Below are 11,603 nucleotides of genomic sequence, written 5' to 3'. Positions count from 1 at the left end.
ATCCCATCATTCATTGCACTGATTGCACACAGCACTGATTGCACAGCTGTTTCATATCACTCACTCAAACAACCATTCTCTGCTGAGTATTGTTTAGCCTGTACCCTGTTCCGAGTCTCTTTGTGTTTCCTTGTTTTGCCTTGCCTTGCCTGTTTTCTCGGTTTCTGATCTTTGCCTGTTTTCCTGGATTTCTCCCTCTCGTCTCGCCCCTGTGATTCTGTCTCCCGATCGGTGATCTACGCTAGTCCTAGGACTATTCTTGTGTTTTGCCCGCCACATACCTGTTTGCCATTGTTCGACCCTGCCTGTTATGACCACGTCTCTGAAATAAAGCTTGCACATGGATCCGCACGTCTCACGTCTCGTCAGCCCCGTTACAATTTCAAACACTAGCTAAATGAACGGCAATTATAGTGTACGATGAGTACACAAAACATGCACATCTTAACAGTAATTCAACAACAGACACTGATTCAAACTCACTGTTAAAACTAGTAATTCCTGGGTCTTTTGAACGACTCATTAAAAGACCAGGTTCATAAGAGGCATTCGTTTGTGAAACAAATTAAAACTAGTCGCGCTGTGTTCTGTTAAACCAGTTAATAATTTGAACCATAAGCGAACCGGAAAATATCTAGAATTAATTTTGCTGTGGCGCTGTAGATTCAGGGAGAGTTGCGTAAACAATCGGTGTGAATAGTAGTATCCAAGTCTTTCTGTGAATATGAACACGTATTCTTTGAGAAAGCATTATGGTGTTGTGTTTAGGATGTTGTCACCTGTAAGTTGATGGTGTAGATGTAAACTCGGCCTTTCTCCCACCCTTTGTAGAAGTACATGGGAGCTCCGACAAGTAAAAGATCCGTCAATCCATCGTAGTCCAGATCAATCGGTGCCAGCTGACTTCCATAATATGAGCCGATCTACAATTCACCAAAACACTCTGTTAGCATTTGAGATCTGCATCGGCCATAGTGTATGTAACTCTTTTGGGTGGTTTCTAGGTTGTACTAATGATTGCTAAGTGGTTGTTTACTGTCCCAAGTCCACCTCAGATCTATGTAAATAGATTTGAGGGATTTTCTCACCCATTTTCCCGTTCACCATATGAGAATGGTAAGCTTGTGATTACACAAGGCTGAATACATTACTCGATTTTTGCCCCGATTTACTGTCTGGAGAACTTGACGCTAGTTGCCAAAAGTAAATGTATGGAGATGGAATTGTTGCATAATTCCAAATAAATAGAATGAGATCCACAAATAAATCTTAAGAGTTTCACAAACATGAATTAAATTCACAAATAAATAAAATGAGATTTGCAAATAAAAAAACATTAAACATATAGCCTTCAAAATTAATAGAAACTAAACATATAATGATTAAGAATAAATTAGGCTATATGTATATGTTAAGACAGTATCAGAACTATTCAGTTTTTCTGAACTTGCATTTCAACCCTGAAAGTTCCTGCCGGCTTTACAAACACCAGAATACAGGAGACGCACTTTATCACATTCCTGTCTAAGTGCTTTCCTGAGGGCTCACACACACACACAAACACACAAACACACACTCACACACACATACACAGACACACACACACACACACACACACACACACACACACACACACACACACACATATACACACAAACACACACACACACACACACATACACAGACACGCACAGACACACACACACACACACGCACGCACAGACACACACACAGACACTCACTCACGCATACACACAGACACACACACACACACACACACACACAGTCTGGTGCATAACAGGTTGATGGCTAAATGAATGTTGTGCTCGGCGACTGGCAGCGTTTGAAGCAGTAAGTGTTTATTGTGTACATTCACTGTAGGACATGCACACACACACACACAGATGAGATGCACATGGGCCGCAGAGACGCCTGCCCATCTGAAGCGGGTGACTGAGTCTAGACCTTCACACGACGTCTCCTGTCCGCACACACGGTCCGCATTAATCTACTGATGTGCCTCTCTAATCAAACACGCCACTGTTTGAGAGAGAGAAGGTATGATGGAAAAATGCAGACAGATGGATTAAGGAAGCAGTCAGGGGAAACGTTCACCGTTTAGGCACACTACAACACTCACTGAACAGCTGCGGCACTTTTACATGCACTATTTCATGCAAATTAGTCCTATTAAAGATCATAGACAAGACCACTATTTCCATGGTGCAATTTACCATCCGTGGAAAGCAGGCCATAAATGGAATTTTGTTTAAAAGAGGCAAATGTGGATGTTTTGTTCTGATAATGGCAGGAGTGATTTATCAAATGATGGAGAAGAACATATTTTTGCACTGACTCGTGGGCTCACGAGTCAGAAAAGGCCGTATGTAGGTGTAGAAATCTTAAATTTATGAAGTTATGGTATTAAATATTATATGCACTGCGGAAAAAAAAATGTCTATCAATAGTTTGTATGCCAAACAATCTTGTCAGGCATATTTAGAACAAGAATCATTAGATGACATTAAAAGACTAAAATGTTATTTAAGGATCACAGTGCAAAAACTAATTAATTGTCTTTTTAAATCACTATTCTTCAAAACACTAGGTTTTACCCATTTGTCAGCAAGACGTTTTTAGTCATTTAAAATATAATAAAATTTAGTATGATCCCTTATTCTTTTATAAATATTTTAATAAGTACAGGTCAGAATAAATATGTTGTTTCGTTTTTAGATAAATATATCTGTTACACTGAATGAAGACGGAACATTATTTGATGTTTTATTTGAAACATTAAAGTAGACACTTTACTTCCATTTAATATGCTTTCTATGAATATACTATCACTTATGTAAATTTAATTGAATGCAGTCACCAAAATGTGTCTCATCTTTGACCCAGAAATTTGTTTTTATTCAGAAACTCGCTTCATTTTGATACATTTCTCAGAAAACAAGACTTTTTAACCTATATCATTTTGCTTAAGTAAATATATCTTGATTGAAGAATATTTTAAGATATTTGCACTGGAATACGACTAAAATACTGAGGAAGAAAATCCGTTTTTTTGCAGTGTGATCAGAAGGTACAGTAAATGTCAAATGATTTATTATTTATTTATTTATTTTAATGGAGTTAGATTGGAAGTTGTATTTTCAAACTTGTATATTCAAAAATTGTTGCTAATACAATGCATTGTATGCTCAGTAGACATTAAAATGTAAAGAATATATTGACATATTGTGTTCCCTTAAATTTATTCCTTACATTTTCTTTACCTGGTCTTAAAAAAACATAAAAAAGCAAAGCACATGTTGCACATACTTTATTAATAATTTTGTAGAAGTAGAGTTTTAAATCTTGTATTTTGTAGAAAAGGTACATTTTGGCCATCTTGCACCATCGCTATATTTATTGTAGTGTCTCAAGTGTGCACACTAGAAATCTTGGCAATGCTTGGCAGATGCTTATTTCTTTGCAAAAACAGTTACAAGGCTTTTAATTTGTAGTAAGCCTCATTGTTGAGCACTGCCACGGTTCGTACCATGGTATTCTTGGAAGTACTTTGTAGTACCACATACAGTAGTTCTTTAAAACATGGAAGTGTAGTATGTACTTGTTTTACCTGCTGTCCGTAGAGCGAGTACAGTATGGTGAGGTTGCCGCTGTTGGTCAGCGTGAAGATGATGACCTTCCCCGTGTGGTTAAATCGAGGGGCTCCAGCGACATACAGCTGACCATGTTGAGCCGAGACCACCGATGACACCATGTACCCTAGAAACAAGCGTCAAATTTATACATTATACATAAATATGATAAATATTGCCTGCTGGCTTGGAGAAAATGCACAATTCAAAGAAGCATTAATATAGTTTTCAAGATTAGACTAGTTATGAGACTTGCATGTATTTCCATACTAGTCTGGTTTCCAGTTAAGCTAGTTAAGTAGCCTTAAATGCCTCAAAATTGGTCCATACCTTGAGTGAGAAACAGACTGAAATTTATGTCTTTATTCACTGAACATGTTCCTTTGCATACCTAATGCTTCCGTCTATTCAAAGTTAGTGGGTCATTTTTGATTGTAATGCATGCAAAACCCAATCCAATCCAATCTGGTGCAATGCATCTTAATTTGGTGGGTTTTAATATATGCATGCATAAATGAAACTGGTAAAGAATAGAGTGAACATTCTTAACCATTTCTTTTAGGTTCAGTCAGTCGTTTTTGAACTCGAGGGTCAGTAGGCTATTCATTTTTGTCAGTCATGGAATCAGATCTTGATTAGGTTTAATTTTCTTACCCAGATACGCTCCGTGGTTCTTCAGTTCCTCTGGGAACTCTTTCATGTAAGAGGACTTGGCTGGGATGACTTTACCATGACGGGTCTCCATAAGAACAGCTCCGTTCCAATCATACGCCCCGACGGCACCAACCAGAATCCCGTCCTTTGAAAGAATGGTTTGCACCTTTAGTTTTTCATTTACTTTTACCATAAACCAGTGTACGTTTTTGAAAGGGAAATGCACACACGGTGTTGCATCAGAGTTCTGGGTTCATGCAGTGAGGACTCAATGAGTGTTATAGGATCATGACAAACGGCCTGGCAGCGACTTCAGTGGTATAGAGAATGCAAACAGAGAGTTTTGCCAAACCTCTCCCGCACCGATCCTAGAGCTCCTGCCAAAACTCTGCACTGCATTAACATCTGGGACTTAGCATTCAAACTCATAATGAACTGCCCATTCCTGACCAATACCACCACTATACACGACACTCGGTCATACTGTAGTCCTATTCCAGTTCTGCTAGTCAGACTGAATGTACAGTACTAGTGTAACTAACTAAAGTAAGTGAGTAACCCATGCACAACTCAATGGCCCAATGCAAGAAAGTTGTAGGTTTGTTGTTGCCAGGGCATTGCAATGCAGTTGCTAAAGTGCTCTGGATGGTTTTACTGGGTTTCTATAGAGTTGCATTGTGTTGTTTTAGAGAAATGTATATGCATCTACAGTATTTTTTTAATATTTTGCATTAGCGTTTATTTTTATATGTTCAGTTTTCATGTTAGTTATTTTGTTATGTCCTTTTGTCATTAATTCGTTTTTTATATTCTGTTTTTAGTAATTTTAGTACTTCAGCGTAATTCTGTTAGTTGCCCAGGCAAAATGTCACATTTTTGTTTAGTTTATGTCGAGGTACATAAAAAATAAGAGTTAATAAAATATGGACATTTTAAAAAAGCCAAATTACTAAAACTAAAATTAAAATGATGAACATAGTTTTTCTTAAGTTTGTTTTTCCTGTACTATTTTTTGATTGCAGCTTTATTTCAATTATGTGATTGCTTACTGAAAAAAACAGCTAAATTTTCCCCTTTTTGATTGTATTGTTTTGCCCATTTTTGAATCATTACTGCATCGTACCTCAAACGTACATTTTAAATCAACCGTGTTTTGAACAAATTTCCAACAAGTTGCAATATAGGGGCCACAGTGGCTTCACGTTTGTGGTCGCTTATGTGGTATAGAACAAATCATGAAAGTCTTATGAATTAATATTAACCACAGTGCCGTTTGGACTGTAAACTGAACAGCTCTGTAATGACAATTGGCTTGGTGAACACCACTAATAATATCTACTACACAACAAAACATATTCTCCAAGTGGAAGACTTGGTCAGTTTAATGCACAGGAAAGATATTTTCAGTACAAACGGTGGTCATATCAGGGATCTGGACCACCCTTTTGGGACGAACCGGACAGAAAGGTGTCCAGCTTTGATATCCTGGATGCATGTGAGCGAGAGCCTGACTGGAAGCCTAAAACTCGCTGCGTTCACTGCCAAAGTTTTCCTCATGCAGTGTCGACGTGGACACTTTGACAGAGTTCCATGGCACATTTGCATAATAAACTCTCTCCAATACACTCTGTGCGTTGTTCCATTCGTGTTTTATTAACAGTGCTTGCAGAGGCAAACCCCTGAACAAACCCTTAATCCGGAGTATTAAACTTCAGTATCTTTTGTGCTAAAGAAATGAATGATGCCTCAAATTGTGTGGATTATTTGAGGAAAACACACCTAGAAATGGTAGATGCAAAGTTGTAAATAACAAGTTTCTGACAAGTAAAAACCATTCATGTCTAAACAAATTGGCAGTGGTTTCAGAGATAAAGTTAGTTGGGATATTGTGGCTGTTCGCTCTTTCTTTGCTCTTTAATATTTAGCTGGAGCGTAAAGAGGGTAATTAATAGTGATTATATTTTATTGACATCAACATGAACACGAACATGGATCCATTTCAGCATTTTGAGCATCACCACAAAAACTGATAATGCTTGGAGTAGATTAAAGGTTATATATATATATATATATATATATATATATATACTGTAGGTGGTGCCTGCCTTTATATAAAAGGTAGCACTATTATGCCGCCTTCTAAGATACTTCTTTTATCCAAAATCTGAAGCTGCAAAATCATTGGTGGCAAAGTCAATCCCAGAATGCATTGCAGGCTCAGAGATGTAGATGATGTGAAGTAAATGTTAACTATAAATTAACTTAATATTTGTGTTTTCTTTGGATTTTGGTGCTTTAAGTATCACGTTGTGTGCAAATGTCAAACTCTATTGGAATCGACTGTAATTGCTATTTGTATAGCTTACAAGGCCTTTTGAGTTATCCAAAACAGTTACTTTTGAGATTTTATTTTCGTTTTCGATTCTATTCAATTTCATGTATTTCACCAATGTAGACATTTGACCACAAGGTTTTGGAACAGAGTGTATGCGTTTTTTTCTAGATCTGGCAGCTCTTTAAGTCTTTACAACACAAAAGCAGTGAAATCTAGTATGCCATGTTCGTGTCAGCGGCCCAAGCTAATAAACCAACTTCCAAACGCTTTATTTCCATCTGATTAGGTTTTTTATTTACTGCATGCTTGATGAACGCCAAACTCTTTTCCTTATAAAACAAAGCAAAGTCATTCCTTTAAAAATATTTGCAGCCACAAGCAAATAAGGCCTTTACAAATACAGTCACATGTACACATAAAACACAAGGGCACGTGTGTGAGGGTGTTTGTGTGAGGTTCCTCGCTCAAGGAGCCTAATTCAACAAAACCATATGTGTTCTCTGGACCTCGTTTCCTCGGAGAAGTCAAGAATAAAAAAAAACACTTTCCGAGACGTCATCTCCCATCGCGTATTGCCGCTGTCAAGAGCAGCTCCTGGAATCCAACAGTGAACGTTATGAAAAAATTGTATTTTTCTTTGGATAAGTTGTCCTTCGTTTAACACGAAAGGAGCCCCAAACCCCTCTCCTGCATGGGATTACTCCAACCGAGAGGGAAGGCGTGAAAAATAGTCCTTCCCTCAGAAGACGGTCTGAACTGTTTTCATGCCGCTCACAGCATGTGGAACAGCTTCAAACATAAACAAGCCTTATTTTAATTGAAAGAGTGGTGTTTCATGCTTCTGTCGGGCCTTAAAAGGTACGTACGGTACCTCAAGTTTGTTTTCCCATGGGCACTGAGTGGTAAACAAATCATTCTTCCAATGACTCTTTATTTTGACTGATGCCGTAGTTTCTGCTCCAGGCTAATGGAAGAGCGTCAAACTCAATCACAGAGTGTAAAGAGCAAAATAACAGCATTTCATGCACCTCGCCGCTGAGTACGTAATACAATTCTCTGCACATTAGCTCTGGTATCAATATTTATATTTCTTCTGCTTGGAACGGATGGAGATGCACTCACCTCCACGATATGTGAAGAGAATCCAGCTTGAGACATCTGCAAACCAAAGGCCGTGCCATTCTGGTTGGTGCCTGCAGAAAAGTAAAGAAAAAAAAAAAGATTTTGGTGGTAACTAGTGTTTTGCTATGCAAAATTTACTGCAGAGATGCTAATGTGTTGTGTATGGTAAGCAGGCAGTTGCTATGCAGTTGCTAGGGTGTTCTGAGTGGTTTTTATTTTGCTATGTGGTTGTTAGGGTATTCTGAGTAGTTTTAGATATTGCTAAGTGATTTTTAAGGTGTTCTTTTTAGCATGCTGCTATTTGGTTTCTAGAGTGGTGTGAGTGGTTTTTATGTTGCTATGCGGTTTCTAGGGTGTTCTAAGTGGTTTTAGATTTGATATGTGGTTGCTAAGGTGTTCTGAGTTGTCTTTTTGTTTCTATGCCGTTGTTAGGGTGTTCTGAGTGGTTGTAGAGGTAGCTATGTGGTTGCAGAGGTTGCTATGTGGTTGCTAAGGTGTTTTTTATGTTGCTATGCGGTTGCCAGGGTGTTCTGAGTAGTCTTAGAGGTTGCTATGTGGTTGCTAAGGTGTTCTGAGTGGTTTTTATGTTGCTATGCGGTTGCTAGGGTGTTCTGAGTAGTTTTAGAGGTTGCTATGTGGTTGCTAAGGTGTTTTTTATGTTGCTATGCGGTTGCCAGGGTGTTCTGAGTAGTCTTAGAGGTTGCTATGTGGTTGCAAAGGTGTCCTGAGTGGTTTTTATGTTGCTATGTGGTTGCTACGGTGTTCTGGGTAGTTTTAGAGGTTGTTATGTGGTTGCTAAGGTGCTCTAAGTAGTTTTAGAGGTTGTTATGTGGTTGCTAAGGTGTGTTTTTAGATGTTACTGTGTGGTTGCTAAAGTGTTCAGAATGTTTTTTTTATGTTGCTATGCAGTTGCTGGGGTGTTCTGAGTGGTTGTAGAGGTCGCTATGTGGTTGCTAAGGTGTTCTTTTTATGTTGCTATGTGGTTGCTACGGTGTTCTGGGTAGTTTTAGAGGTTGTTATGTGGTTGCTAAGGTGCTCTGAGTAGTTTTAGAGGTTGTTATGTGGTTGCTAAGGTGTGTTTTTTAGATGTTACTGTGTGGTTGCTAAGGTGTTCAGAATGTTTTTTTATGTTGCTATGTATGCAGTTGCTGGGGTGTTCTGAGTGGTGTTTATGTTGCCATATGGTTGCTAAGGTGTTCTGAGTGCGTTTAGCATATTCCTATGCAGTTGCTAGGTTGTTTTGAGTGGTGTTAATGCTATATGGTTGCTAAGGTGTTTATTATACTATGCAGTTGCTAGGCTGTTTGGAGTGGTTTTAGATGTTACTGTGCGGTTGCTAAGGCATTCGGAGTGGTTTTTGATGTTGATATGTGGTTTCTAAGGTCTTCTGGGTTGTTTTTATGTTGCTATGCAGTTGCTAGGGTGTTCTGAGTGGTCTTTATGTAGCTATGTGGTTTTCAGAGTGTTCTAAGTGTTTTTTGTTGCGAAGGAGTTCTGAGTGGTTTTAAATGTTGCTATGCGGTTGCTAGGGTGTTCTGAGTGGTCTTTATGTAGCTATGTGGTTTTCAGAGTGTTCTAAGTGTTTTTTGTTGCGAAGGAGTTCTGAGTGGTTTTAAATGTTGCTATGTGGTTGCTAGGGTGTTCTGGTCGGTTTCTGTGATATTCTGGTCTCTAGATATGGTTTAAGCATGGGATTATGATTATGTTTCTCACTCAAGGTCATACCCTCCAAGCTGAAGATCTTCTCTCCCAGAGCATCGACGATATCCTTCAAGGCAGACTCGTCGGTGACGCTGAAGAAGTGCTCCTCGGGGTCGGTGGCGATGAACTTGATTTCCCTCAGAAAAGCTTCAGGATTGATCCCTCGCCGATTATAGTAGCCAAGAACCTGGAACGGCATTGGAATAGCTGAACTATATGTTCACCTGTTCGAAAACAACTCAAGAATTTGAGTCACATGACCGACGGAGCAAAGTAAACCTGAAGAACACATCTGGAGGATTCTACTGGAAATAGGCAGTAACTCACCGCAATACCGTACAAGGTGATATTATCCTTCTCACTTTCCTCCACGGCTTTCCGAAGGTTTGGGCTGTCGTGCGATTCTCCGTCAGTGATGACAATCATGACTTTCTTGGCGTCTGGACGTCCTCCATGTTTGAATGCTTGAGTTCTGTTATAAATACAGTACACAGACATGGGTTGATTACTTACGAATTGTAGTCCGTTACTGATTCCAAATTACATGACGAATATTGTAACAATCCATTACTCTACACATTTTAGGTAATATAATCGGACTACTTTTAGATTACTTTTGACCTAACTCGTTTATCACATTGATTTAAATAGGACAATTTTATACTATATTGATATAAAAATACAAAAAAAGAAAGAAAATATATTCCATTCGTTGTTATTAACATCATGAAGTGCATTAAACATTACATCTCGTCACGGTTTCCTAAGCTGGGGTTCATGAAGGAAGTTTAATGAAAAGCTACTAATTTATTAAATCATAAAAATGTCAAATTAAAATAAATAATATAATCTAATTACAAGTACTTAATTTTTGGAATCTGTTTAGGTCATCCAGATTACATGTACTCAGTTATTACCCAGAACTGTACATTTCATTGAAATGAGAATCACACATTGTTTCAGCTGTTTTTATTCTAGTTGAGCTTTGATAATTAAATTCATCCATACAAAGGGATTACATTTTTTTAAATAATGTATGTAGTTGAGGAGTTCTTCCTAAATTATTCTCCATTTTAGTGTGATTTATGGAAATGCAAATCATCTTGACTCATTTGAGTTGTGTGGAAGCTTATTTCTGTCACAGAATACAAATATATATATTTGCAATTGTGAGTTTATGTCTCACAATTCTGACTTTATTTCTCAGAATTACAAGTTTACATCTCACAATTTGGACTTCTAAAAAAAAAACCGAATTGTGAGTTGTAAAATGAGGTTTAGTCTAGATGTAAACTGACAATTGAGAGATATAAACTCACAATTCTAAGAAAAAAATTCTGAGATGATGCAATTTTTTTTTATTCCATTGCAGAAATAAGCTTCTATAGATTAGCCTTATTTCCAATGAACGGCAGACAGACAAACACGCCACTGTACCGAGCCTCACTGATTGCGAGAGCTGTGCGTGTTTCCTCTCCGCCTCGCTGGTCCACATTCTTAGCTGCCTCGACAACCTCCTCAACCGTACGGAAATCATCCAGCCGAAACTCGTTCACCACTCTCGCACCGTACTGGACCACCCCTACCTGGACAACAGGACACAACACAACACCTGGTGAGATGACAGCTAACTTCTATATGCTTTAACATGTCGTATTCTTGTCAAATTCTTTTGTCCAGCTTAGTATCTGTAACGCATCAAACAAAAAACTTCCATAAATCATTAAAAATAACTAGATATTTCCACAATGCATCATGGTAGGCAGGGTGTTGCTATGCAGTTGCTAGGGTGTTCTGAGTTGTTGATATGTAGTTGCTAGCGTGTTCTGAGTAGTTTTTATGTTGCTATGTGGTTGCTAGGTTGTTCTGAATAGTTTTTATGTTGCTATGTGGTTGCTAGGGTGTTCAGAGTAGTTTTTATGTTGCTATGCAGTTGCTAAGTTGTTCTGGGTAGTTTTTAGGTTGTTCTGAGTAGTTTTTTATGTTGCTATGTGGTTGCTAGGTTGTTCTGGGTAGGTTTTATGTTGCTAGGATGTTCTGGGTAGTTTTTGTTGCTAGGGTATTCTGAGTATGTTGTTTGTAAGGTGTTTTTAGTGTTTTTCATATGTTGCTATGTGGTTGCTAGGGTGTTCTGAGTAGTT

At 38.2% G+C, this 11,603-nt stretch overlaps 1 protein-coding gene across 1 annotated transcript in view; it reads right to left on the bottom strand.

Moving 5' to 3' along the window:
* LOC107574230 (integrin alpha-11-like) overlaps positions 1–11,603 on the bottom strand; it is a gene marked incomplete at its 3' end in the record, with an annotated part of 43,602 nt that overhangs the window by 14,829 nt on the left and 17,170 nt on the right. The window contains exons 7-13 of the mRNA XM_016260685.1: positions 10,900–11,048; positions 9,790–9,934; positions 9,487–9,649; positions 7,762–7,832; positions 4,305–4,449; positions 3,629–3,777; positions 780–923 (exon numbers count right to left, since the gene is read on the bottom strand). Coding sequence (XP_016116171.1) covers positions 780–923; positions 3,629–3,777; positions 4,305–4,449; positions 7,762–7,832; positions 9,487–9,649; positions 9,790–9,934; positions 10,900–11,048 — 966 coding nt within the window. The remainder of the gene's footprint in view (positions 1–779; positions 924–3,628; positions 3,778–4,304; positions 4,450–7,761; positions 7,833–9,486; positions 9,650–9,789; positions 9,935–10,899; positions 11,049–11,603) is intronic.

Source organism: Sinocyclocheilus grahami, unplaced genomic scaffold (assembly GCF_001515645.1).
Source record: "Sinocyclocheilus grahami isolate Dianchi unplaced genomic scaffold, SAMN03320097.WGS_v1.1 scaffold2155.1, whole genome shotgun sequence".
NCBI classification, from domain to species: Eukaryota; Metazoa; Chordata; class Actinopteri; order Cypriniformes; family Cyprinidae; genus Sinocyclocheilus; species Sinocyclocheilus grahami.
The sequence above is the reverse complement of the archived record's forward strand: the minus strand, read 5'-3'. Positions and strand labels throughout refer to the sequence as shown.